Below are 27,052 nucleotides of genomic sequence, written 5' to 3' on the forward strand. Positions count from 1 at the left end.
GGTGCCCAAAATTGCACAGCATATTTAACCCCTTAACGCCATTACGGCGTTCTATGCCGTCGCGGCTTTAAAGGGCTTTAAAGCCCCCTACTTACCTCTGCCGCGATCCTCTTCTGGGGGGCTGCCTGACAGCCCAGGCAGCCCCCCTCCGGCAAATGAGGCCCCCGGGGGCCATGTGATCGCTCTCAAAGAGCGATCACATGGCCCCCTATAGCTGGCTATGGATCTGCCAGCAGGGGGACTGTCTAAAATATTAGACAGTCCCCCTGCTGGTAGGAAGAGTAAAAAAAATGTATTAAACATGTGTAAAATTAAATTAAAAGTATTTATATATATACATAATATGTATATATATTATATATATAATATATATACATATTATATATATGTAACGTCATACAAAGTGTATTTTAATATTAATATTAGTATATATATTAATATTAAAATACACTTAGAATGACGTTACATATATATAATATGTATATATATTATATATATAATAGATATATACACGTATATTATATATAAATACGTCTAATTACAATAATAAATAAATAAAATAATAAAATAAATAAATAAAATATTGAAACAAAATTTAAAATTAATTATATATGCATATGTAATTTCATTCTAACTGTATTTTGCTATTAATATATATATATTGGTAACATAATACACTTAGAATGACATTCTATATATATCTATCTATATATAAAATGCAAATAACCGCAAATATATATATATAGATAAATACATATAATTACATAAAAGATTACATTAGTATGCACGTAGAATTTAAATACCTATAAATGCATATATATTAAAATTCTACGTATATATTTAAGTCATTTTTTAACATAATTATGTCATTTGATTAATTAAAATTTGATTGACATGCCTGACAACACAGGGAGAAAATGCAGCAAATGTAATTCGCAAGCACTATATTTGACCCTGTAACTCTCCAAGACACCATAAAACCTGTACATAGGGGGTACTGTTTTACTCGGGAGACTTCGCTGAACTCAAATATTAGTGTTTAAAACTGGTAAATTTTATTAAAACAATGATATTTTAAGTAAAGTTTTTTGCATTTTTTTCAAACAAACAGCACTTTTATGGACTATATTATTGTTGTAATATGTTTTACTGTTTTAAAACACTAATATTTGTGTTTAGTGAAGTCTCCCGAGAATAACAGTACCCCCCATGTACAGGTTTTATGGTGTTTTGGAAAGTTAGAGAGTCACATATAAGGCTTGCATTTCATTTTTTTGACATTGAAATTTGGCAGATTAGTTATGTTGCCTTTGAGATCGTATGGTAGCCCAGGAATAAGAATTACCCCCATGATGGCATACCATTTGCAAAAGTAGACAACCCAAGGTATTGCAAATGGGGTATGCCCAGTCATTTTTAGTAGCCACTTAGTCACAAACACTGGCCAAATATTAGTTTTTTGCTTTTTTCACACAAAAACAAATATGAACGCTAACTTTGGCCAGTGTTTGTGACTAAGTGGCTACTAAAAAAAGACTAAACATACCCCACGTTCAATACCTTGGGTTGTCTACTTTTTCAAATGGTATGTCATTATGGGGGTAATTCTCATTCCTGGGCTACCACACTGTCTCAAAGGTAACATTACTAATCTGGCAAATTTCAATTTGAAAATGTAACGTTCTATATTTGACCCTGTAACTTTCCAAAACAACATAAAACCTGTTAATAGGGGGTACTGTTGTACTCGTGAGACATCGCTGATTACAAATATGTGCTTTTTGTTGCAGTAAAACCTAACAGTATTATGACATGTACAGCTAAAATGTGAGGCGGAACTACAAATTTAAAAAAAAAAAAATTAATTTCTCACAGTTTTTTAAATTTTATTCATAATAAATTATGTTTCATATATAAATATTTGATAGAAAATGAAAGCCCTGTTTCTCCTGAACAAAATGATATATAATAAGTGTGGGTGCATATAATATGAAAGGAACTACGGTTGGACAGACATATAGCGCAAATTCCAGTTTTTGTTTACGTTTTGTTTCGATCAGAACGTGTACTATTGACTCCGTCCTGAAGGGGTTAAGGTGCGGTTTTACCAGCGATTATTAAAGAGGCAAAATTATATTTTCATCCCGAGAATTTATGCCTCTCTTTATACATGACAATAGCTTACTTATTACTCCTTTTTTCTTCTCTATTGGTCACTTCTTATTTTATCTGTGAATAACTTCTGAATTGTGAATCAAAGCAAACATGTTCAGCAATACACAGCTTGATTGTGATTCAGGTACATTTAGACTAGGAGCCTGATTGCCCTAAATTCCGAGACATTGCACCAAAACGAATCTCCAAGTCTAATCATCACTAGTGATGTACCGAACTGTTCGCTGGCGAATAGTTCCTGGCGAACATAGCGTGTTCGCGTTCGCCACAGCGGGCGAACACATGCGCAGTTCGATCCGCCCCCTATTCATCATCATTGAGTAAACTTTGACCCTGTGCCTCACGGTCAGCAGACACATTCCAGCAAATTAGCAGCAGTCCCTCCCTTCCAGACCCTCCCACCTCCTGTACAGCATCCATTTTAGAGTCATTCTGAAGCTGCATTCTTAGATAGAGGAGGGAAAGTGTAGCTGCTGCTCATTTGATAGGGAAATTGATAGCTAGGCTAGGGTATTCAGTGTCCACTACAGTCCTGAAGGACTCATCTGATCTCTGCTGTAAGGACAGCACCCCAAAAAGCCCTTTTTAGGGCTAGAACATCAGTCTGCTTTTTTTTTCTTCTGTGTAATGTAATTGCAGTTGACTGCCTGCCAGCTTCTGTGTCAGGCTCACAGTGGATACTGTGCCCACTTGCCCAGTGCCACCATTCATATCTGGTGTCACAATAGCTTAAGCTTGCATTTAAAAACAATTTTTTTTTCACTTTAATAGATTGAATAGCAGTTAGTTGTCTGCCAGCTTCTGTGTCAGGCTCACAGTGGATACTGTGCCCACTTGCCCAGTGCCACCACTCATATCTGGTGTCACAATAGCTTAAGCTTGCATTTAAAAACAAAAAAAATGTTTTCACTGTAATAGATTAATTAGCAGTTAGTTGTCTGCAAGCATCTGTGTGTCAGGCCAACAGCGTGTACTCTGCCAGTGTGCACAGTGCCACTCATATCTGGTGGCACAATAGCGTGCATTTAAAAACCCACAAACTTTTTTTTCACTGTAATAGATTGAATAGCAGTTAGTTGTCTGAAAGCGTCTGTGTGTCAGGCTCACAGTGGATACTGTGCCCACTTGCCCAGTGCCACCACTCATATCTGGTGTCATGATAGCTTAAGCTTGCATTTAAAAACAAAATAGATTGAATAGCAGTTAGTTGTCTGCAAGCGTCTGGGTGTCAGGCTTTCAGCGTGTACTCTACCAACCTCTGCAAGTGCACTTTGCCACTCATATCTGGTGTCACTATAGCGTGCCTTTAAAAAGCAAACAGTTTTTCACTGTAAGCTAATAGCAGTCAGTGTACTTCAAGTGGGTGTCAGGCCAACAACGTGTACTCTGCCAGTGTGCACAGTGCCACTCATATCTGGTGGCACAATAGCGTGCATTTAAAAACCCACAAACTTTTTTTTTTCACTGTAATCGATTGAATAGCAGTTGCCTGCCTGCCAGCTTCTGTGTCAGGCTCACAGTGGATACTGTGCCCACTTGCCCAGTGCCACCACTCATATCTGGTGTCACAATAGCTTAAGCTTGCATTTAAAAACAAAAAAATGTTTTTCACTGTAATAGATTGAATAGCAGTTAGTTGTCTGCAAGCGTCTGGGTGTCAGGCCTTCAGCGTGTACTCTGCCAACCTCTGCAAGTGCACTTTGCCACTCATATCTGGTGTCACTATAGTGTGCCTTTAAAAAGCAAAAAAATTTTTCACTGTAAGCTATTAGCAGTCAGTGTCCTTCAAGCGGGTGTCAGGCCTTCAGCATGTACTCTGCCAACCTCTGCAAGTGCACTTTGCCACTCATATCTGGTGTCACAATAGCGTGCCTTTAAAAATAAAAAAAGTTTTTCACTGTAAGCTAATAGCAGTTAGTTGTCTGCAAGCGTCTGGGTGTCCGGCTTTCAGCGTGTACTCAGCCAACCTCTGCCAGTGTACTTTACCACTCATATCTGGTGTCACAATAGCGTGCCTTTAAAAAGCAAAAAGTTTTTTCACTGTAAGCTAATAGCAGTCAGTGTACTTCAAGTGGGTGCCAGGCCTTCAGCGTGTACTCTGCCAACCTCTGCAAGTGCACTTTGCCACTCATATCTGGTGTCACTATAGCGTGCATTTAAAAAGCAAAAAAGTTTTTCACTGTAAGCTAATATCAGTCAGTGTCCTTCAATCGGGTGTCAGGCCTTCAGCGTGCACTTTGCCACTCATATCTGGTGTCACAATAGCGTGCCTTTAAAAAGCAAAAAAGTTTTTCGCTGTAAGCTAATAGCAGTCAGTGTACTTCAAGTGGGTGTCAGGCCTTCAGCGTGTACTCTGCCAACCTCTGCAAGTGCACTTTGCCACTCATATCTGGTGTCACAATAGGGTGCCTTTAAAAAGCAAAAAACTTTTTTCACTGTTATAGATTGAATAGCAGTTAGTTGTCTGCCAGCTTCTGTGTCAGGCTCACAGTGGATACTGTGCCCACTTGCCCAGTGCCACCACTCATATCTGGTGTCACAATAGCTTAAGCTTGACATTTAAAAACACATTTTTTTTTCACTGTTATAGTATGCGGCGCGCGAGGGAGCTGAAGAGGAAGCACACATGGAAGAGTGCTCCCTCGCGCGCCCGCAGAACCGGACGCCCGGTGAAACCAGGGCCATCCTCGGGGGGCCCTGAGGTGGCCGGCTCCTGGGCCCCCCAGGGGAAGAGGCTGGCCCAGTGGGTACAATCCGGGTCGCAGGGGCGGCCGGGCCCCTTGCGACCCTGGTAGCGCTCGGCCACACTACATTAAAAGAGCAAGTGATTATAATCCCAGGGGATTATAGTGATATAGCAATCCCCAGGGTTGATACAGCCGTTTTAGGGTAAGCAGGAACTCCTTTATTGGTAGACACAACTGGTCTTATATGCATGTCCCCATGCAAGGGTCACTCCCCCCTGGACCTGAGAGTAAACCACAGTATAAACAAACACACAACCACATTGGCTCTCAGATCCAGGACACTCCCATACCTAAACAGACGATCCCTCCTCTGTGCCTGGGAGATAATTGGCTCAGGAACTGTACTAATCTAATCCAATTATATCCAAGCACAGAAAAACATACTTTTTAACATTACCCAAAAAAGTATCACCAAAACCCATGGAAACCCCGCAAAAGTTATATCCACTGAAAGCCCCGATCTGGGGAACCAATATATCCAAAGATCACCCAGATGGGTTCAGGGGTTCAAGATTTCCATTGAAGTCACATTTTGACCAACCTGCCCAAAAAAGTTCCATGAAATCAGGCTGTGCGGTCGGTCTATTTCGGGAATACATAAAACAGTCAAAATACCAAACGTAAGAGTTCGTATGGGTACCGGTACTTAGTCTATGTTTCTCTTTCGGGAACTTGTACCTACCGAATGTCGCTCTTCTGAAACGACTCCAGACGAACGTATGGAGATTTGGAAGCCCCAGCGGTGTTCGCATCGTCAAGTGTCCGATTATAGTTCCATGCACGCGACGACCAAACACCGCTGTATGTGTTTGCGGCTAAAGTTGGCCGCCGCCATGTGTTCGCACATACGAACGAGGGCCACCCAACTAACCACTTAGAACGTTGCGGTTAAACATAAGTCAGGGAGGTTAATAGGCTGCGCACTGCTGTTCTGGGTGGTCCATCTTTTCGGTAACTGAACAGAATAAGTACAATCCGTTCGGTAAGCCCCATATACCGAACCATAACAGGGAAGAGACACCTGTCCACAGTCCTGAACCAAGGTCTAATACATGGGTCATAGTCCTGGGGCAAGAGGCTGGCAAGCAGGCCCCTCGAAGAACCAGTGGTGTTCACCACATGCAGTATTACGTTTTTCAGCAATTTGAGCTGCAGTAGCTTTTCTGTGATCAGACCATACAGGCTAGTGTTTGCTCCACACGTGCATTAATGAGCCTTGGGCACCCATGACCCCGACACCAGTTGTCCTTCCTTGTTCCAGTTTTGGTAGGTACTAACCACTGTATACCTGGAACACCCCACTAGACCTGCCATTTTGGAGGGGCTCTGACCCAGTCAACTAGCCAGCACTATTTGGTGCTTGTCAGAGTCACTCGGATCTTTTCTCTTGACCATTTTTTCTGTTTTCAACACATGAAATTTCTAGAACTTACTGTTCACTTGGTGCCAGACTTATCCCAACCTAGAAAGGTGCCATTGTAACGATATAATCAATGTTATTCACTTCACCTTTCAGTTGTTTAATGTTGTGGCTGATCAGTGTATTTCATTCTCTTACAAACCCATCTTCTGTGCACAATGCATTATACATTTAGATGTCGTAATAATAGTTTCTGGACATGTATAATGCATGATATTTGCATATCAACCCTTGAGTGAGTTTATAACCTATAAGAGTTACTATCCCAAATCCCTGTGCATATTTAAATAACTGGAGGTTATGGCCATTAGGTGTAAGTCCACCTGCCAAGTCAAGGCAAACCTCTTAGGTGGGTCCTAAACTAACAATTCACCGTGCTTCCATCAGCTAATGAGACAGAGAGGAGTCTTTTTCTAAACCCCCTACATACTTATTAACCCTTAAAGGACCACTATAGGCACCCAGACCACTTCAGCTTAATGAAGTGGTCTGGGTGCCAGGTCCATCTAGGATTAACCCTTTCTGCTGTAAACATAGCAGTTTCAGAGAAACTGCTATGTTTAAAAATGGGTTAATCCAGCCTCTAGTGGCTGTCTCATTGACAGCCGCTAGAGACGCTTCTGCGCTTCTCACTGTGATTTTCACAGTGAGAAGACGCCAGCGTCCATAGGAAAGCATTGAGAATGCTTTCCTATGGACTGACTGAATGCACGTGCGGCTCGTGCCGCACATGCGCGTTCAGCCAATGACGGGGAAAGGAGGAGGAGAGTCTCCAGCGCCGAGGGAGCCCGGCGCTGGAAAAAGGTAAGGGATTAACCCCTTCCTCACCCTAGAGCCTGGCGGGAGGGGGCCCAGAGGGTGAGGGGGACCCAAGGACCCTCTAGAGCCAGGAAAACTAGTATGTTTTCCTGGCACTAAAGTGGTCCTTTAACCCCTTAAGGACACATGACGTGTGTGACACATCATGATTCCCTTTTATTCCAGAAGTTTGGTCCTTAAGGGGTTAATAGGGAACACATGGGGTGGGCAGCAGCATTGTAACATGGCTGTGGGATACAAAAGCAAATACAAAAAAATAGGTCCTGTGCACAGTATAAAAGTATATGTAGACTTCAAGCTAGAAAATAAACAACTATATGCATATTATATTTAGGTATGAAAAGCAGTTAACCTTTGAAAGAAGAAGTAAGTGACATACTGGCAGCCCCTAACAGGTTAACAGTCATAATAAAATATAAGCATATAACAGGTTAATATTCATAATATAATATAAGCATATAACAGGTTAATTCTTATTTGGGGGCAGGCAGGATGTAATTACAATCACATGCCCCCAAACAGATTATTTAAGGATTAATGGACTGCCTTTAGGGATGATAGAGGGTGATGAGAGTTGCAGTCCATGTTCCATAGCATATTCCCTCCATTCCAGACTACTCAGGGAAACTGAAAGTAACATTGTGTCCTTCATGGACTTTGAGACTGAGGGAGAAATACACATTTTCTTTCCCTATGAAATGGCGATAGTAAGCTGTTTGCTCCTGGTTTTCCTGCAGCAGACATGTGAGTTAAATGCTGATCCCATGAGGGCTCTGTCAGGGTGTATGGGGGCTGCCTAATTCTGGGCTCCGGGGTTGGGAGGGAGATACAGGCTCATTTCATATGACAGAGCCGCGCTCTGTTGTTTTGGCGTAATTGTTATCTGTTTACGGCATATAACCCATATTGATACATTTGGTCGTTAATGACTGTTCGACAGATAATTGATTTATTTTAACATTTTAGAGTTTGCTCACTAAATTGTGAATTGTGCGTAATGTCAGGTAACATTGAAAAATTATTGAGTTTATGAATTTTTCAAATTCTACTGTTTTTACCTAATACATGATGATGTTTGTAACGGAACTACTGGCGCCCCAACTGGGTACCTTCTGCTGACAGATGCTCCTAGTGCATCCTGAGGGCTCCAAGCACTCCACCAGAGACCATAACCACTGCAGACCCCACGAACCGCCGCAGCTTGGTTGGGGTCTCGCCGTCTCCTACCCACCCTGGACCCAAGACCAGGGTCGAGCTCCCAGTGGGTAGACCTATCTTAAATCCAGAGAGCAGGAACAAGCTCTTACCAAAGCTTAGTGATTATACCCTGGGGAGTATAGTGATTATAGCAATCTCCAGAGTGTAGTTCTCCAATCCTCCAAACATGAGCCAAAACTTCATGAAGGTACAAGATGATCTAATTTATTGAGCACAAATGCATTTCTTATATACAGTTTTCCCCACAAGGTTACCACCCACGTGGATCTTGTGGAGCACAGGACACAAATTCACAACAGCCAATCAACACACTATTGTACAGTTAAACACTACCAGATAATGTATACAAACCCTCCCCTCTCCTTGTGATACGATTACCAAACACAATGGACTAACTTAATTACCACAGGCAGAAAATATCCAGTTTTACCAAAAGTCCAGAAACACCCTAAAACAACAGCATATCCCCATAAACATCCCTGGATAGCCCTGATCTGGGTGAACAACATATCCAAAAATCACCCAGATCAGAGCAGGGGTTCAAAAGTTTTATGGAAGTCAAATTTGACCGACCGCAAGTATGGCTTTCATGCCCAAAACAGTTCCGCAGATTTAGGCTGTGCGGCCGGTCTATCTTCTCCTCTATCCTGGAGATAATTGGCTTAAGTGGCTGTGGTAACTTAATTATCTCCAGGTACAGGAAATATCTCTAAGTCAAAAACTGTTACAAAAACCACATAAAAATACATAACTCATATAATACAATGTTTAACCTATATGTCCAACATATCCTAAAATAGCTTGGATCTGAGCACTTAATATGTCCGAAAAGCGCACAGATCTCACGAATACAGTTAGATCGCCATGCGGTAAAACAATAGCAAGGGCTGATGGGAGATTGAGGAGGGACAAAGCAGCCAGTTTAAACTGGTCTGGCAGTGTCCCTGGGACACGGGGGTAAGAGGCTGGGGTAAGTCCCGGGGGTAAGAGGCTGGGAACCAAGCCCCTCAAAAAACTTGTGGCTCATGATCTTTGGTGAATAAAGCCCTGGCTTTTCGAAGGAATTCATTTATACGTAAATTAAATATTGTTATTAATTAAAGGGACACTGTAGTCACCAGGACAATTACAGCTTATTGTATTTATTCTGGTGAGTATAATCATTCCCTTCACATACACAGTTACAGGTATATAGTCAAACACACTGTTACAAGCAGTCACACACAGGTACAGGGAGACAGTCACACACACACACACACACACACACACACACACACACTTAACGGTAGCCACATATACACACACAGTTACAGGTAGACAGTCACACACATAGATACAGGAAGACACACACACACACACACACACACACAGAGTTACAGGCATACAGTCTCACACAAACAGTTACAGACAGTCACATACAGCTAAGGACAGACATTCACACACAGTTACATTCAGACAGCCACACATAGTTACATACAGTAACACACACTGTTACAGGCAGGCAGTCACATAAAGTCACACACACACACATACAGTCACAGGCAGACAGTCATGCACACACAGTTACAGGAAGACTCATACACATACAGGTACTGGCAGAAAGTCACACACACAGTTACAGACAGTCACACACAGCTACAGGTAGACATTCACACACAGTTACAGGCAGACAGTCACACATAGTTACTGACAGTCACACACACAGTTACAGGCAGACGGTCACATACAGTCCCACACACACTGTTACACGTGTCGCACACATACAGTTACAGACAGACACACACACACATAGTTACAGGCAAACAGACACACACAGTAACAAAGCAGACTTTGACTTTTATATTTTTTGCGAGGGAGTTCGGTGATACTCTTATATTGTACAATATTTCGAGTTTTATTTCTAGGGAGCTCTGATATATATAACTACATTCTGCATATTACTGTGAGTTTTATTGTTATGAAGCTTTGTTACATATTTATACACAACTCACATTCGAGACCAGCCACCCATCTCTGCCTTGCCCCATCTCTCGCTCTCCCCAGCTCCATCTACCTCCCTCCCTGCCAGCTCCATCTCTCTCACTCTCTCCAGCTCCATCTCTCTCTCTCTCCCCCAGCTCATCTCACTCATCTCTCTCTCTGGTGGTGGCCCTCTGCTGCCCTATCTACCCTCACAGTGGCCCTGCCTCTATCCGACAGTCTGATAGAAGCAGATTCTACTTGCCTATTTCTGATGAAGCTCCACTAGAGCCTGCGATAAAAAAAAAATCATGGCATGGCACACACATTACTTTATTGAAATGACCTGGTCTGGGTGCCTGAAGTGTCCCTTTAAGGAAAAATAGTCTTTGATCTCTGGCTTTCTGAATGCCCCATCTGTTAAGGAGTGTTTTATAATGTAATAAAGCATATGAAAGGTCTGGCTGTGCGTTCACATACACTTGACACTCACACGGCTATTGTTCCCGTAATATATAACTTATTAACCAGTGAGGGTCACAAGTAGTAGTAAGCAGGAATATAGCTCCAGAAGCAGAAGCCAGTGTAATTTAATGAAGTGAGAATTGTCAGGAATTCAAGGGAATCACAAATTTAAGGACAAAATAGCCAAAATGAAAATAGAATAGAGATGGAGAATGTTTCTAATTTGGTAATTTTGGAAGTTTTGAAACTCACTTTCAATTCTCTTGACATTCCCAGCAATGTACACTTAACTAAATTCTCCAAGCTAGCTATCTTTTCTGTCTGGACATGTTTGTTAAACAGTTGAAATTCGCTATAAATTTCCAAGTATTCACACTATAGTTACTTAGTAATCAAGGTTTTTTAAAAAGACTAAATTCCATAAGTTTACCCCCAAACCCTATTCTTGTATGCTGCTGATCCAAAAGAAGACATAAAAAAGGGGGAAAAAATCATTCCCGACTCCATAATGGCAATCAGATTTCTTTTTAAATCCAATCTAATGTCCGTATAGGTTAACTGTTCCGTGGTTTGAACCAACCGCTAAGCTTAGGAGTAATGTAATGTTTTGTGGCATGGTTTGTCAGTTCCGATTACGTCACCCGAAAGTGACGTATCGGTCTTCTTCATCGCGCCTATTCTGAATCATCCCGGGTCATATTGATAAAGGGCAAAGTCCTGGCAACATCATTCCGTCTTATGTAGAAGAATTGTAGTAGTGATGGTTAGTCCTAAAAGTCCTTGTATGGCAGTATTTACATAGTAGGACATGATACAAAAAGCATATTAATCATATGTGATAAAAACATGTTAGAGATAGATTTGGTGTATAATATTCTGTTAGCCCTAAAATATTAGTGCATACCAAGTCACATAGTAAGAATCATAAGGAGGGGAGTCTGAACGTATAAGTATTGTGGTTTAAAATATATAAAAGATGGATATATAGTTAAATAAATAACAAGTATATAAGAAAATTCTGCACAAAATATTTTTTATAGAATCTAAAAAAGGGGTTAATAAGCATAAGGAGTTACAATTGATGATTGATGTGTAAAAATCAGGTGGAGGGATCATCTTTTTTATCAAATCTTCCCCCCTCACGTTCGGTATTATTTCTTGAATCCCCATACGTTGAAGATTGCTAGGGTTTTTGACATGTTCTTTCATAAAATGTAGGGAAAGACTATGTTTTTCAAAACCATTTCTTATGTTCCTGACATGTTCCTGGATTCGTACATATAGTGGGTGGATAGTTCGACCCTCATAAAATAAGCCACGTAACGTATATGACTTTTTTTGAGTGCCAGGTAATACGTTAATTTATAACAAAAGTTTGTTCGTGATTTTGCGAATGACTAAAATTCGTAATATTTATTTTTTTGCTTAGGGTGTTTTTACAAGGTCCGCATATGCCACAACCAAAAAAAACCTTTGAGTCAATTAGAAAGCGTTTGGTATCTCACTCTTTTATGTGATTATGGACTAGAGTTTTGTTCAAACTGGAAACTTCTCTATACACGATAGTGGGCTTATCGGAAAGTAGGGTTTTAATGTGTCATCATTTTTTTTTTAAATGGACAGTATTTATTAAGAATCTTTTTTACCTGTTTATTCTTACAATTAAAATCACATATAAAAACTACCTCATTTTCACTTTTAATTGTGTTTTTGTCTTTATATTTTATCAGGGTTGTCCTTTCTTGTCCATCCCCTTATGGAACTAAAGTAGTTCACTCATTCTTAAAGAGATGAATGAAAAATAATGCAAGTGTATAGCTCCCACCATGCTGAAATAAATTATGTTTACCCCATGTCTCTGCAGGTTCTGGGCTGAAAGTAACAGTTCCAAATACTCTGGAAGCTGTGTCGGTTGGTTCCCGTGTTCTTCTGCCCTGCAGTTTCTCTGTGGATACCCCTCCTGTGAACCCAAACTTCCTGGCTGTATTTTGGAAATTTGAGGGGCAAGAACTGTTGAAGTATGATAAAGGAATATCTGCCAGTCCGAAGATGACAATAGATGGTCAGGCTGCGATGAGTGGAGATGTTTCTCTGACCATAGACAATGTGACCATCTCTGATGCAGGCATCTACACATGTTTAGTAATTTACAGCCCAGACAGACAAGAAAAGGAGATTGAGTTACATGTTCAAGGTAAAAAAAAATTATACAGATGTTTCTTTGGGGAACATTATGTCAGAATCAGGGTCTACATAGTGAAGTTCATATTGTAATGTAAATATATAAGGTATGGTTTTACTTGGGATTTTGCTCCAGTGGCAGTAAATATGACTTTGTTAAATAAAGTTCTGCTTCATACAGGAGAGACAAACACTGGCCAAAAATAAGCATCCACAGGGTTTACACAAACCCTATCAGGGACCTTAAAAGAGTATATCGGTTCTCTGTTAGAAAGGTACCATTCATTGAATCAATGTATCATTTTGCAGCTTCTCCAAAGGTCAACATAATTAAAAAAAGCTTCCTAAGGAATGAGAAAAATCGCCTGCACTGTTACATCACAGACTTCTACCCAAGTAATATTAAAGTGTCATGGTTCAAAGATGGGCAGATTCTGATTACGTCTGACACGGGCAAACCTCAGAGGAACTCAGATGGCACCTACAGCGTAAACAGCTCCGTGATTATAACCCCAACTAAGACCCAGGATAACATGCTCATTGAGTGCCAGGTGGAGCATGAATCACTGGTGAACTCTATAAAGGATAACTATACAGTGGTATATGGAGGTGAGAACAATATAATTTAGTCATGTTGTTAAATGTATTTGTTAAATAATTTAGGTTTAAACTGAGAATACAGAAAATATTACAGTACAATATCAGACCAAACTAATAGTAAATAGTCCTTATACCTGCCCTATCGTCGACTCCTAATTCGAGACAAATGATGAAACAAATCGAGACATTTTATGTACAATGTTAAACTCTGTAATAAAACCTAATTAAACATCTATTCATTATTCTCCAGCGGTGCCCAGCGTACAGATCTTCTCTTCAAGAAGACGTGAAGACCCGGAACATGTCTTTCTCTGCGATGTTCGAGGCTTTTACCCCAAGCCCGTGACAGTAAACTGGCTGCTGAACAGAAGAAAGGCTGAGATCCCCAGTAAAAATGCAGATGGCAGTTTTAATAAGGAAAGTTACTACCGTGTCCAGTCTTCACCCGATAACAAAGTAACAAATATCTCCTGTGAGGTCCAACATGAAACATTGATGGATCCTGTGATCAAGACATTGCGACTGCCACAGGAGGGTGAGTTAATGGTAAAGTATTCAGCTGGGAATTATACATGTAGACTAATACATTCTCTATTATATGCAACCACAGATCTCTGTAATTATAGAGCCCCTTAATCTTCCTCCCATTCCAGCTGTAGCACATCTTTACTTCAGCAGCCTCATTTTATGGATTGCTATTGGTGATAACCAACACACACAGCCTTCCCATGTGACAGATATTTAGGCCATAATTAACCAAATGGGACGCTGGTTGAGGATTTCCATGTGTGGAGAAACACCATAAAGATCCAAAAGGATTTGTAATGGTGTAATCAAGGTATTAGTAGGACATATGGCGCTCAACTCCTCATCATGCTTCTAAAACAGGATGCAAATAAATAAATGAACATTAGGCTTGTGCACCGTAGAAATAAATAAATAAAAATCGGTTCGGATAAACCAGTTAGGCAAAAAAAATATGAATGTTTTATTTGTTCAACCAGATTTCACCCATACGGCTGTTCTACTTGTTCAAATATCATCTGTACAAATGATTCAGGGGAAAATGCTTCGGTTAAACAAAATAAGCCTATCATTGTACTGCAAAATACATACATAATATTTATGTTATATCTTTTTATATTTTGCAGTACAGTGACAGGCTCATATTTGCACCATTTTATTGAAGCTGATTCTAGTTGGAATTCGGTCGACCAAATACTGGCCGAATTCCAACCAAATGTAACAGGATTTTACCATTCAAATTCGGTCCACATTAAGTCAATATTCTCGATTTTGAGCATCCAGTTATTGTAAGCATTCGGTCCAGCTATCCTGTTTTAATTTTTATTATATACGTGATTTCATTTTTTATTCTTTATTTGATTTAGTGGCGGACCCATAGCCACCAATCATTTCTTCTTTTTTGTGCCACATGGGGAACTCCAAATCGCAAATCAAACAAAAGTCTTTGTCCAATATGTGTATTGTTTCCTTTGTTGTATATAGCTATATGGCACTTCGGAGTTACCGAATTTTGATGACCAGTGGATTGGCATATATTTAGACAAATTGCAATTCATTAAAAACCAAATAAACAAGTCTAATGGACAAAAGCAAACCAAATTACCTAATACAAGGCAACTACTTACATTAAAGAGACCAGGAGATCCAACCACAGCACAAAGGAAAAGTGGTCAAGGAGAAACCAAATCCAGAAATATAGTCCAGAAGGCCTTCATCTCTTCAAGTCAAGATACTGAAGGATTGTTACTTATAGCACCCACATAAAAGCCATTTTAAAATAAAAATAAAATTACAAATACAAATTATTGCTAATTAAATGACTACTTTCTATTCTTACATTTTTTTGCAGATGAGGTTGAGGTGGGGACCAGCACTTCCAGTGTCATGGCAGCCATCTTTGGATCCTTTCTTGTAACAGTAATTGTATCTCTGGCTGTATTTTATAAGATATATAAGGAAAAATGTAATAATAATTTTTTTTTAAAACTATTTAAAGCATATAGATATTTTGTATGATATTATTAATAATAAGCAGACCGATATACTTTTATCCAGACTCTGACTGAACTACGCTCACCATTCAAGTCCTTCACCTCATTCCATCCCTAGAACCAGGTCTACCTTCACATACACATCAATCCTCACTGCATCCAGCCTGTAAGATATTAAATGACTGTCTCTCGTTCTATTGGACCATATACTTCAAATTTTCAATTTCTTACATTTGCACTCTTATTGTGTAAACTATTTGCTTATATCTGGTAAATAAACAGAATTATTTCAATGACCATCAATCCCCCCATATTTTATAAACCTCTCCCCCTTCAATATGAGTTTTGACTAACCATCCCTCTTTCCCCCTCACAGTGATACATTTTCATCCAGGCTCTGACTGAACTACTTGTTACAAATCAGGTGCACATCAGTTGATATTAGACTCAGTATCTATCTATAACAAACAGCCTTCTATCTATATAATAAAAAACGTTTCACATTAAAGGGACACTATAGGCATCGAAACAACTTTAACTTAATGAAGCAGTTATGGTGTATAGATCATGTCCCTGCAGTCTTACTGCTCAATTCTCTGTCATTTATGAGTTCAATGGCCTTGTTTATGTTTATACAACCCTAGCTACACCTCCCCTGTCTATGACTGACACAGCCTGCAATGAAAAAATGGTTTCATTTTCATTCAGATGCTACTTTAGAAATGTTTGTCTCCTTCTTTGTAATTTGAACTTTAGTCACACTCAGGAGACTCGTGCAAGGTCTAGCAAGCTATTTACAGAGCAGAAGATAAGAAATTCTAAATTAAACAGAATTTGCAATAAAGGAAGTGTAAACATTAGATTATTCTTTACAGGAAGTGTTTATGGAAGGCTGTGTAAGTCACATGCAGGGAGGTGTGACTAGGGTTCATAAACAAAGGGATTTCACTCCTAGATGACAGAGAGTTAAGCAGTGAGACTGCAGGGGCATGATCTATACACCAAAACTGCTTTGTTAAGCTAAAGTTGTTTTGATGCCTATTGTGTACATTTAACCTCTGACGTACCCTTTTTTTCTTGCTTACCTCGATGTCTCTAACCACAATCTATCCAACTACTTCCAATCTATCCTTCCACCTCACTCCTAAAATGTTCTCCTCTGAATTTTCTTTTTTTTTTTTACTTTGCACCCTTCTACCACTCTTTTACACTCTCCCCTTCTCTCCACCAATGAATCTCTATTCTCTTCCCCCTCCTCCTTTTATCTATTCTTTTAGACATCAATTTCCCTCCCGCACCTTCTCTTGCCACTCGCATCCGGCTCTCACTTTGTCTTCTCTTGCTCCTGGCAGCTGTGGATATCTCTCCTAGCCCTGTCCCGGCTCCCTTTTATTCTACTAACCCTAAGAACCCTTCTAAAGTAATACACATTCCCTCTGGTTCCATATCTGCTCCCCGTCTTTGCTGCATCCTCTGAAATGCTTGCTCCGTTGCTGCAGTATTACAATAAAAACCAAAGAAAAACAAGGTATTTGCACACTATTCCAAATCCCTGTGCAGATTTATATACATGGAGGTTTTAAGTTCCTCTCCAGAGACCATTAGATGTAAGGCAGGTGGGTGCACATCTCCTGGCCATTGGAGTGGAACTAAAAGGGATTTGGAACAGTGAGCAGGTAACATTTTTGTTTTTTTGTATTGCATGTATTGGGGATGATGTGTACTATGGTCATTGCTGCCGCCCAGTAGTAGTGGGGAGTTTGAGCGCAGGACTTTTTTTGTGTATCTGTCTGCAGTATTGCCAAATCAATTAATTCACAACTTTTATTTCCAAATCTCTTTATCTATTCACCCTCACTGGATCTTGGCTCTCCCCCTATCTTGCTACCCCTGCTTCCCTGTCTTATGGCGGCCTTCAACTCTCACATACTCCTAGACCTGGTAAAGACAAGAAGGGAATTGAGGACACACCCTGGAACATGCATTCTACAGAAATGGTGCTGCCATTGAGACCAATATTTATACACAATACAGATTATGGAACAGCGCTGACATAAAAATACAGTTTTAATTTTATAAGGCTACTTAAGATCACACTTTAGTATTTTTATGTGTGCGCTGTTCCTTAATCTGTACTCCTAGACCTTGTGATGGCAAGGGTGAGGCTCCTTCTCTCACCTTACTTTATTTTTCAAGTTCTTCCTTCTGTACCAACACTCTCTTTCCTTTCTTTTGAGGTCCATACAATATGCCTTTTTCAATCCTTCTTGCTACGCATTGCGGTCATCTATCCCCCTCCTGTCCACCCTGGCCCCTTCTTGCAACACTTCTTGGCACGGTTCCCTCATTTCCTGTCTTTTGGCATTCCATCCATTATCATTGAAGATTTTACCATCTCTATAAATGCACCAACTACCTCCAAGGCCTCTAAATTCCTGTCACTGACTGCCTCAATGGGACTCACACAGAATTCTTCTCCAACCTTTGTTCTATCACTAACTTCACCAACACACCTCTCCATCTAGACGCTACAGAAACCTGAAATCCATTAACCTGTAGCAGCTTTCTGTCAACATTTAACCTCTCCTCTCACTGAACTTTACTACCACATGTCCTTCTATAGTAACTACCCTCTACAACTCTACAGTCTCAAGTACCCTAGATAAACTATGCCCCATCACTTTCTGCCCTGTCCATCAATACAAATGTCAACCATGGCATACCAAATCTACCCGATACCTCCAAAGGTGCTTGATGGTGGAGGAAGTCTCATATTTTGGCTGATATATACAAATCTAAGTTGTGTTCCTACACTCTCTCCATCGCCAAACAAATATACTTCACCTACCTCATCTCCATCTTCTTGGATAACCCTGAATGCACCAAATGCCTCATTCAAGCTTTTAATTCACTAATGCACTTAATATGGCCTCCCATCTCATACTCTCAAGGCTGTCAGTTTTGCATCCTACTTCAGTGATACGATTGATAACATCCAAAAAGAAATTGCCTTCTCCCCTCAACTGCCTGACCCTCTGCCCGGCCACTTCCATTACACTTAGTTTCTTTCCTCCTGTTCCTGAAGAGGAGGTTTCTGCACTTTTGTTTTCTTTCTCCCCTACTTTGTGCCTACTTTTTCCAATTCCCTCACACCTTACCGAATCTCTCTCATCCTCAACAGTCCCAGCTTTAAGCAACATTCTCTGGCACATTCCCCTTGTCCTTCAAATATATATTGATCATGCCAATACTAAAAAAGCCTTCTCTTAACCCAGTTGCTTTGCCTAACTATCACCTTATCTCCTTCCCTTTGCCTCCAAACTCCTTAGAAGACTTGTTTATACTAATCACAAGGATTATCTGAACTCCAATTCCTTACTCGACCCGCTATAGTCTGGCACCCGCTCCCATCATTCCAAAGAGACTGCCCTGACCAAGGCGGCTATTGACTTACTGATGGCTAAATCTACAGGCTATTATTTGACACTTATTCTTCTTGATCTTTCTGCTGGATTTAACGCTCTTGTCCACCAGCTTCTCCTCCTCATCCTTTGTGACCAGGGCCTCAGTGCTCCTGACTGCTTTCTCTGCTCCTTCTCTGCTTTCTCTTTCCCTTCTGTACCTTTGTTGGTTGGAGTTCCTCTAAGCTCTGCGTTGGGACATCTTCTCAATTTATACTGACTTTTTGGGACACCTTATATCATCCTATGGTTTTCAATATCACCGGTACACTGATGATACCTAAATACACCTCTCTGATCTGTTTACTTGTGTGCTGGAATGTATTACCAATTATACATCCTCTGTTTCTGATTACTTCATGATTCCTAAAGCTCAACCTCTCTAAGACTGAACACCATGTCTTTCCTCCTCCTAAAGCTACATCTGCACCTGTTTTCCTTAAGGTCAACAGAACTATCGTAAGCTCTACCCTGCAGGTGCATGCCTTGGTGTAATCTTTGTCTCCAACCGCTCCTTTACCCCTTCCATAATATCTATCACCAAATACTGTAGCTTTCACCTTAAAAACATTTCTTGCATTCACCCATTTCTAACTGAGGAGGCAACTAAAATGCTTTCCATGCTCTCAGAATTTCCAGCCTTGACTACTGTAACCCTCTGCTTGCTGGTCCTTCTACAGTCTATGATGAATGCCTCTGCCAGCCTATACCTTATGTCCATCAACTCTCACATCTCACCTGTCTGTCTCTACATTGCCTTTCTGTTCCTTTAGGATACAGTTCAAAATTATTGTGCTCACTTACAAAGCGCTCCATAACTGCGCCCTGCTTACATCTCCTCCCTCACTAGTAAGTATGCTCCAGCTCTGCCTCGTCACTCCGCCAATGATTACTGTCCCATTCTCGCATCCAAGACTCTCGTCAGGATTTCTAGAGGATTGCCCCCTCCTTATCGTATGCCTTGCCATGGCACATTTCACTCTACCACCTAGATGAGACATTAAGACATTAAGGTTTATTCATTACACTTGAGGTCAAGAAGGAACCAACCACATTGTATGAAGTTCATCTAAAGCTTTGACTAAGAAACTGAAACTAAAATCACTGAAGAAAGGAAAAGTTCCAGGCACCCCAAGGCTTAGATCAACATTTTATTAAAGCTCTATTGCATTTATTGTCTGAGCTCTGGGGAGACAAATGGCTCCTTTTTTGAGACCTGGAATAAATATAGGTTTGACAGATACATAGTTAGCGATATGTTGCCTGTTGAAGTTTTTTAACGTTATTCTTTTACACACATTCTTACACACATTCTTAACAGTACATATGTATTTTTCTAGTTCTTAGCCTTAATTATGAAGATCTAAATAAATTAATCTTTATCTCCTATCTTATTAATTGGACTTTATGTAACTTATACTATTGAATTATATACATGTTTATTATGTCTATTTTGGACTTTACTGGTAAATTATATGATTATATACTATATTATAATTTATTTCTATATGTGGCTAATTGACCAGTAAAGACATTGACAGATATACTTTTAAACATACTAACTGTAGGTAATAAAACAAAACAACAAACCAAAGATATCTCACTCAATTTTAGGACCATAGCTGCTCTCCTTTTTCGTTTCAATAAATATAGCAGGGCATTTCCTTTAGTAATTTTATTTTTTTGTTTGTTTGATTCTTGAGAATCTTTTTTTACCTGTCAGGTAATGTAACATTATATCTATACTTTCTACAGACTTCCAGCAGTTTCGAGTGAGCCCAATATACAGGCCTGAGATGTGGGGTGAGGATAGAAAGGTCACCCTGTATTGTACGGCTTCCAACTGCCCAAAGGAGGTCCAGGTGACATGGACTGTGACCGAGGCTGATGGACAGAGCGTCATGATGTCAGATGGAGTGATTGAGAAGGAGAAGTTACTGAGTGATTATACTGTAAGAACTGACCAATCACAGGCTGATGGACAGAGCGTCATGATGTCAGATGGAGAGAGTGAGAATGAGAAGTTACTGAGTGATTATACTGTAAGAACTGACCAATCACAGGCTGACGGGATGCACAATGTTATCACTGTACTAAACATCACACCCAGTGTATCAAAACACAGAGACACAAAAATTGTCTGTAAGTTTATCTGTGACAGGAAAACCAAGGAGAGAAAAATCAACTGGAAATTTCAACTACGTAAGAAATTTTTTTTCTTTTTTTATTTATTGTAATAAAGCTAGTACTTACATGATGGACACTCTACGCACCAAAACAACTTTAGCTTAACGAAGTGGTTTGGTGTATAGATAAAAAAAAAATTGTATAATACAGTACTCAAATAATGTTAGTATAATGTTAAGTATAAGGATACGAATCCATCTTTATTTATTACAAAAGCTTTTGTTGGCAAAAATTTGTCTAAAGTTATAAATGCAAGCTGCAAAAATATATATACAAAGTGTAAAATACCAGAAAAAAAGTCAAACTATTACAGCCTGCTTTTCTAGATATATCCCAGTCATTACAGATTTTGTTTTATTTCCCAGTAAAACCCCAGATATCGGATGATACCCCTATTAAACTATCGCTGTGTGACTTGGGTGATGTGCTCTGCTCGGCCAGTCTGCAGAACTTCAGTCCTAAAGATATTCAGATCAGATGGAGCTCTGGAGTTGGACATTATCAGGATCTGGAGACCTTTAAGGAGACAGTTACAGTAAATTCCCAGCAGACGTTTAATGCTGACAGTGAATGCAGGATTCCTGGTGACCTATTCAAAGAGCCAGGATTTAAAGTGCGTGTCCACTGGAGACATGAATCCATGGATGGACCTGGATGGAGGGAAGTGTCTGCAGCAGGTAATGTGCCCGCAACTCCAGTATTTGTGGTTTTAGGATTGTTATTAATTAAAAACAAAAAGGTTGTAGCTAAATTAGATGAGTTCAATGGAAAACAGTATGTTAACCAAATTAATTTCTAGTTTAAAAATGTAATAATTAACAATCAGCATATTACAAGAAAGTAAAAATGAAATGGGAAATAGAATTTAAGATTGTATTTCCAGTTGATAATTTGCATGAGGCATGGACTGCAGTTTAAAAAAAAGTGTTTACGCTATTAATGTACATTAAACATTCTATAAGTTACTCCACTGGTGGTATCGTGTTCCCTCATCTATTAATGCGTTTGATCAATCAGCTTCCAGTTGCTGCTGGAGATGCATTGAGACTCAGGGCATGCTGTATCATATCTGGTGGCAATGCCCAAAGTTGCAACAGATTAATGATGAAGTTATAAAAATATCTACAGCTATCTCTAATTTAAGTTTCCATTTAAAACCTCCCACTTGGCTATTTCATTTAGAGCTGGATAAATCTAGCTGATATCTAGCAGTTAATATTTTGCTTGCTATAAAATCTTTCCTTAATAGTTAATCAGATATCACATCTTTTTTTTTTCCTTCTCAGAGAGGATTCACAAGTTAAATAACACTGACCAAATGTTTGAGGTGCTAATTAATATACACTTAAGACTAAATTGCCATATATGTTTATCAACAAATTAATGAGGGATTAATAGAGTTATGAAGATGTATTCAAGTAAAGGAAAAAGAAAAAAGAAATCCATCAATGTTATCAAGCCAGTAGATTGTTTCATATAATGTTATCACAGAATACATCCGCAGAAAAGTAAAATGGTATTCAATAGAGAAAGATTGTACAGGAGTAGAGAGTTTATCCTCTCTATTCTGGATTTTAGATCTCAATACAAACTTTATAGCTGAGAAAAGATCCAAATCAAATATAATTAGAGATCTAGCAGGTTAGTGGGATATATTTAGACAAAGATTTGCATTAAAGAACAGAATAATAGATACACTACCAATCACAATGATTAATGATATGCTAGATAATAGTAAGATCGACTCTTGGAAGAGCAAGGGAATAAATAAAATCATAGATATAACGGAGGATTATAAAATAAAGCCCTTTCAACAAATAAGTGAGGAATTCTGTATCCCACCAAATGATCCCTTAGAATTAAAGGGTTTGTCTCAGCATATATGATTAAGAATATAGAGTGTAAAATAGAAGGGATTATTCAACTTGTCGAACAAAAAAAACTGTTAAAACATGCTGTCTAAATGTGTTAAAGTTTTATACAAGTTAAGACATGATAAACTGTCCGGAGCAATTGAAAAGTGGGAAAAAGTAGTATGGTGCACCTATAAGGCAGTCCTGAGAGGGCACTTTATCAAAATGGGTTCAATAAGAAATAAGCGTAGAAGTTCCTCCTTGACAGACCTATATATTTCGTTAAATGCTCTAACAAGGCTTAATAAAGATAATCCCTCCAAACAAATGAGTGAGAACATAGATAAAATTAAAGAAAATATTAATGAAATTCTATGGCAGCAAACCGCTAAAAAATTGGAACGCTTAAGAATAAAATGGTATTACAGAGGTAACCGGGCAAATAAAATGCTTACAAATAAAGTGAAAGGATTTAGAATGGCCACGAGGATACAGAAAATTATAACTGAGGAAGGGCCACAACTAACCCCTGAAAAAGTTGGCAAAGCATTTAACTCTTTTTATCAAGAGCTATATAACTTGCCTAACCAACCCAACAATCCAGAAACATATTTTAAAAATAAAAAGATGAAACAGCTAACAGCAGAACAGGTTAATAGTATCAACAAACCTTTCACTGAATTAGAGATTAAGGAGGCAATAGACACGTTAAAAAAGAATAAAACTCCAGGCCCGGATGGCTACCCTAACATATTCTATAAGCAATTTAAGGAAGAATTGGCGCTCCATTTGAAAAATGTATTTAATAAAATTGTTGAGGAAAAGGTCATCCCGGAGGAAATGCTATACGCAAATATTATCCCTATACATAAGCCAGAAAAACCACCAGATCAAGTAAGAAGCTATAGACCTATTTCCCTGCTAAATTCGGATATAAAGATATATGCTAGCATCCTAGCGAACAGGATGCAAACTGTCCTTCCTTTTATAATTCATAAAGATCAGGTCGGTTTTATAAGAGGTAGACTATCCAGTAATAGTGTGAGAAAAATAATTGATATTCTAGACAGCACTAACGATTCGGGAGTCCCATTTCTGGCCCTATCATTGGATGCAGAGAAGGCCTTTGATAGGGTCAGGTGGGACTTCCTGATAGCAGCTATGAGGGCTTTTGGTTTTGGTGGATGGCTAATGGACGCTGTAATGGCTTTATATTCTTTTCCAAGGGCTAGAACTATAGGGAGAGGTATAATATCCGACTGGTTTAAAATAAGCAACGGGACGAGACAGGGGTGCCCTCTCTCGCAGTTGCTTTACTTGCTATATATCGAACCTCTAGCCTGTGAAATTAGGGAAAACTTAAAGGTGTCAGAATCGGTCAGGAAGATTACAAATTATCTCTATATGCGGACGATGTCCTAATCTCCATTACAGATCCTGTACCATCATTGGATGAATTGCTGAAAGTTATAACTGAATTTGGAAATTATTCCAATCTCAAGCTGAATGTAGATAAAACAACTATATTAGCAAAAAATCTAAGTAAGGAAGATAGAGGGAAGATTGGGAATAGATATGACTTCGCTTGGGCTAAGAAACATTTGCAATATCTAGGTATTAAAATTACAAGTAACCCAAATAAAATCATAGAGAACAATATTCTCCCTATGATGAAACAAATAAATAAACAACTTAAAGACTTAAGAACTGCAGAGATATCATGGATTGGGAGAATAAATGTTGTAAAATCATATTTAATGCCCAAATGGAGCTATATATTCCGCATGATACTGTCAGGATTCGAACCTGGGACCTTGGCAGCTCTGGTGCTTTGGCTTACCTCTGAGTCATCTCTCCGCTTCTGTTTCCTGTATCTAGCCCTGTCTAGTATTTAGTACTGTAGCTGGACATTTGTTGGAACATCTCCTGTCACTCATGTTACACCTGAGCCTGATGTCTCGTTAGCCAGGTATATAACACTGCCTCTCCCAGAAGGCAGTGTCAGTTCCTTGACTCTGGTGATCATCCTGCTGTTTCCTGTTCTCCAGTTTGTTATTGACCTCTGGCTTGGTACACCGATTATCCTGACTTCTGGCTTCCTTTGACCCTTGGCTTCCCACGACTATTCTCCTGGTTTATTGTTCCTGTACCGCGTTTTGGATTTACCCTGCACAGCCCCCGTGCACCGACTCACAGGTCAGGTGAATTCTTGCCTGATCACCTTGGCCTGTGTTTTCTTGCAAGGGTGAGCATACTTCTCTGCCTGCCGGACTCCCACACCCAGGTAAGCCCTGACATAAGGAACTGACCATTATGGAGTCCGCAGAGATGTGCTCACCCCTGCCCCAGCAAGTGTCTAGCCTGGCCCAGACTGTTTTGGAGCTACAGCGAGAAATTTTGTTTCTTAAAGGGACAGTACGCCCAGCCCTGGAACCTGTTTTTCCTGAACCATTTACAGTTATGCCGGAGAGATTTGATGGCAACCAAGCTTCCTTCCTATGCTTTAGAGTGGATTGTGAATTGGTGTTTTCCCTGAAGCCTCGGACTTATGCCAATGATTTCATAAAGGTCCGAGCAGCTATAAACCTGGGCACACGATATATAGTGGGCACACGATATGTTGCTGTCTCAGAATCCTGTCCTTGCGGGATGGGATGCTTTCATGTCTGCCATGGAAGCACACTGCAAGACTCCTAGCAAGACCGCTGTGCCTAAGCCACCACCACGTCCCAGAGGATCCCAGATTCCCAGAAACAAAGGGAACCTGTACCTATACGACAACCCCGTGTTGCCTCATTATGCTCCTGATCCTATGAAGGCCCCAGAGCAATCCTGCCTTCCTCTCGACCCAGACGAACCTATGGAGATTGGATATATCGGGACTAGGTTAACCCTAACGGAAAGAGATCGTAGGAGAGCCCATGGCTTGTGCCTATATTGTGGAGAAAGGGGGCATTTCATTTCTTTCTGCCCAATTCGTCCACCCAAGCAAAGACCCCTTCTATTGAGTGCCCTACGTACCCATCCAGTCGTCTCAGAAACTTTGTCTAGACGCTGCCAAGGTTTTTGCCAGTCATGTCCCCGTTATGTGACACAGAAGGGTACGCAAACTATGCTGTATAACTTACCCAGTGCTCCTGAGAAATCTGAACCTCCGCCGGTAGAAACTTTTGTTAAAGCTGGTACTATCATCCCTTCTTGTCAACCTAAAGAGGAGTTACTTACCGTCTGTAATGGTGACGTACAGAAGGAAAAAGGTTCAGAGAAGAAGACTCCTGGGATCAAGTTACCTGCCACTTGCATTGTATCCATTGCCAACCCTAACCTCTCTCCAGTAGTACCTGAAAATGCTAATTGTTCGGGGAAGAACGATCCTCCTCCTGGCTGTACCTATGCCTCTAATGGGACTCTAGTCCGGAAGGAGGACCTGCAAACATTTGAGAAGGCCCTTATAGCTATGTCCTCCGATCCTGCTGGCAAAACCAAAAACAAGAGGTCAAAGAAGTGACCTCCTGGGCCATACTTGTTTTTTCATTTCTTGTTTTTTCTCGCCTGGAGGCGTCTTTGAGGAGGGGGTAATGTCAGGATTCGAACCTGGGACCTTGGCAGCTCTGGTGCTTTGGCTTACCTCTGAGCCATCTCTCCGCTTCTGTTTCCTGTATCTAGCCCTGTCTAGTATTTAGTACTGTAGCTGGACATTTGTTGGAACATCTCCTGTCACTCATGTTACACCTGAGCCTGATGTCTCGTTAGCCAGGTATATAACACTGCCTCTCCCAGAAGGCAGTGTCAGTTCCTTGACTCTGGTGATTATCCTGCTGTTTCCTGTTCTCCAGTTTGTTATTGACCTCTGGCTTGGTACACCGATTATCCTGACTTCTGGCTTCCTTTGACCCTTGGCTTCCCACGACTATTCTCCTGGTTTATTGTTCCTGTACCGCGTTTTGGA

The 27,052-nt window shown here is 40.1% G+C and overlaps 1 protein-coding gene across 1 annotated transcript in view; it reads left to right on the forward strand.

Moving 5' to 3' along the window:
* The first annotated feature begins 8,158 nt into the window (after positions 1 to 8,158).
* LOC134571356 (uncharacterized) overlaps positions 8,159 to 27,052 on the forward strand; it is a 30,192-nt gene continuing 11,298 nt past the window's right edge. The window contains exons 1-7 of the mRNA XM_063429558.1: positions 8,159 to 8,165; positions 12,668 to 12,997; positions 13,294 to 13,593; positions 13,835 to 14,119; positions 15,461 to 15,574; positions 20,819 to 21,265; positions 21,616 to 21,927. Coding sequence (XP_063285628.1) covers positions 8,159 to 8,165; positions 12,668 to 12,997; positions 13,294 to 13,593; positions 13,835 to 14,119; positions 15,461 to 15,574; positions 20,819 to 21,265; positions 21,616 to 21,927 — 1,795 coding nt within the window. The remainder of the gene's footprint in view (positions 8,166 to 12,667; positions 12,998 to 13,293; positions 13,594 to 13,834; positions 14,120 to 15,460; positions 15,575 to 20,818; positions 21,266 to 21,615; positions 21,928 to 27,052) is intronic.

Source organism: Pelobates fuscus, chromosome 8, assembly GCF_036172605.1.
Source record: "Pelobates fuscus isolate aPelFus1 chromosome 8, aPelFus1.pri, whole genome shotgun sequence".
Taxonomy (NCBI): domain Eukaryota; kingdom Metazoa; phylum Chordata; class Amphibia; order Anura; family Pelobatidae; genus Pelobates; species Pelobates fuscus.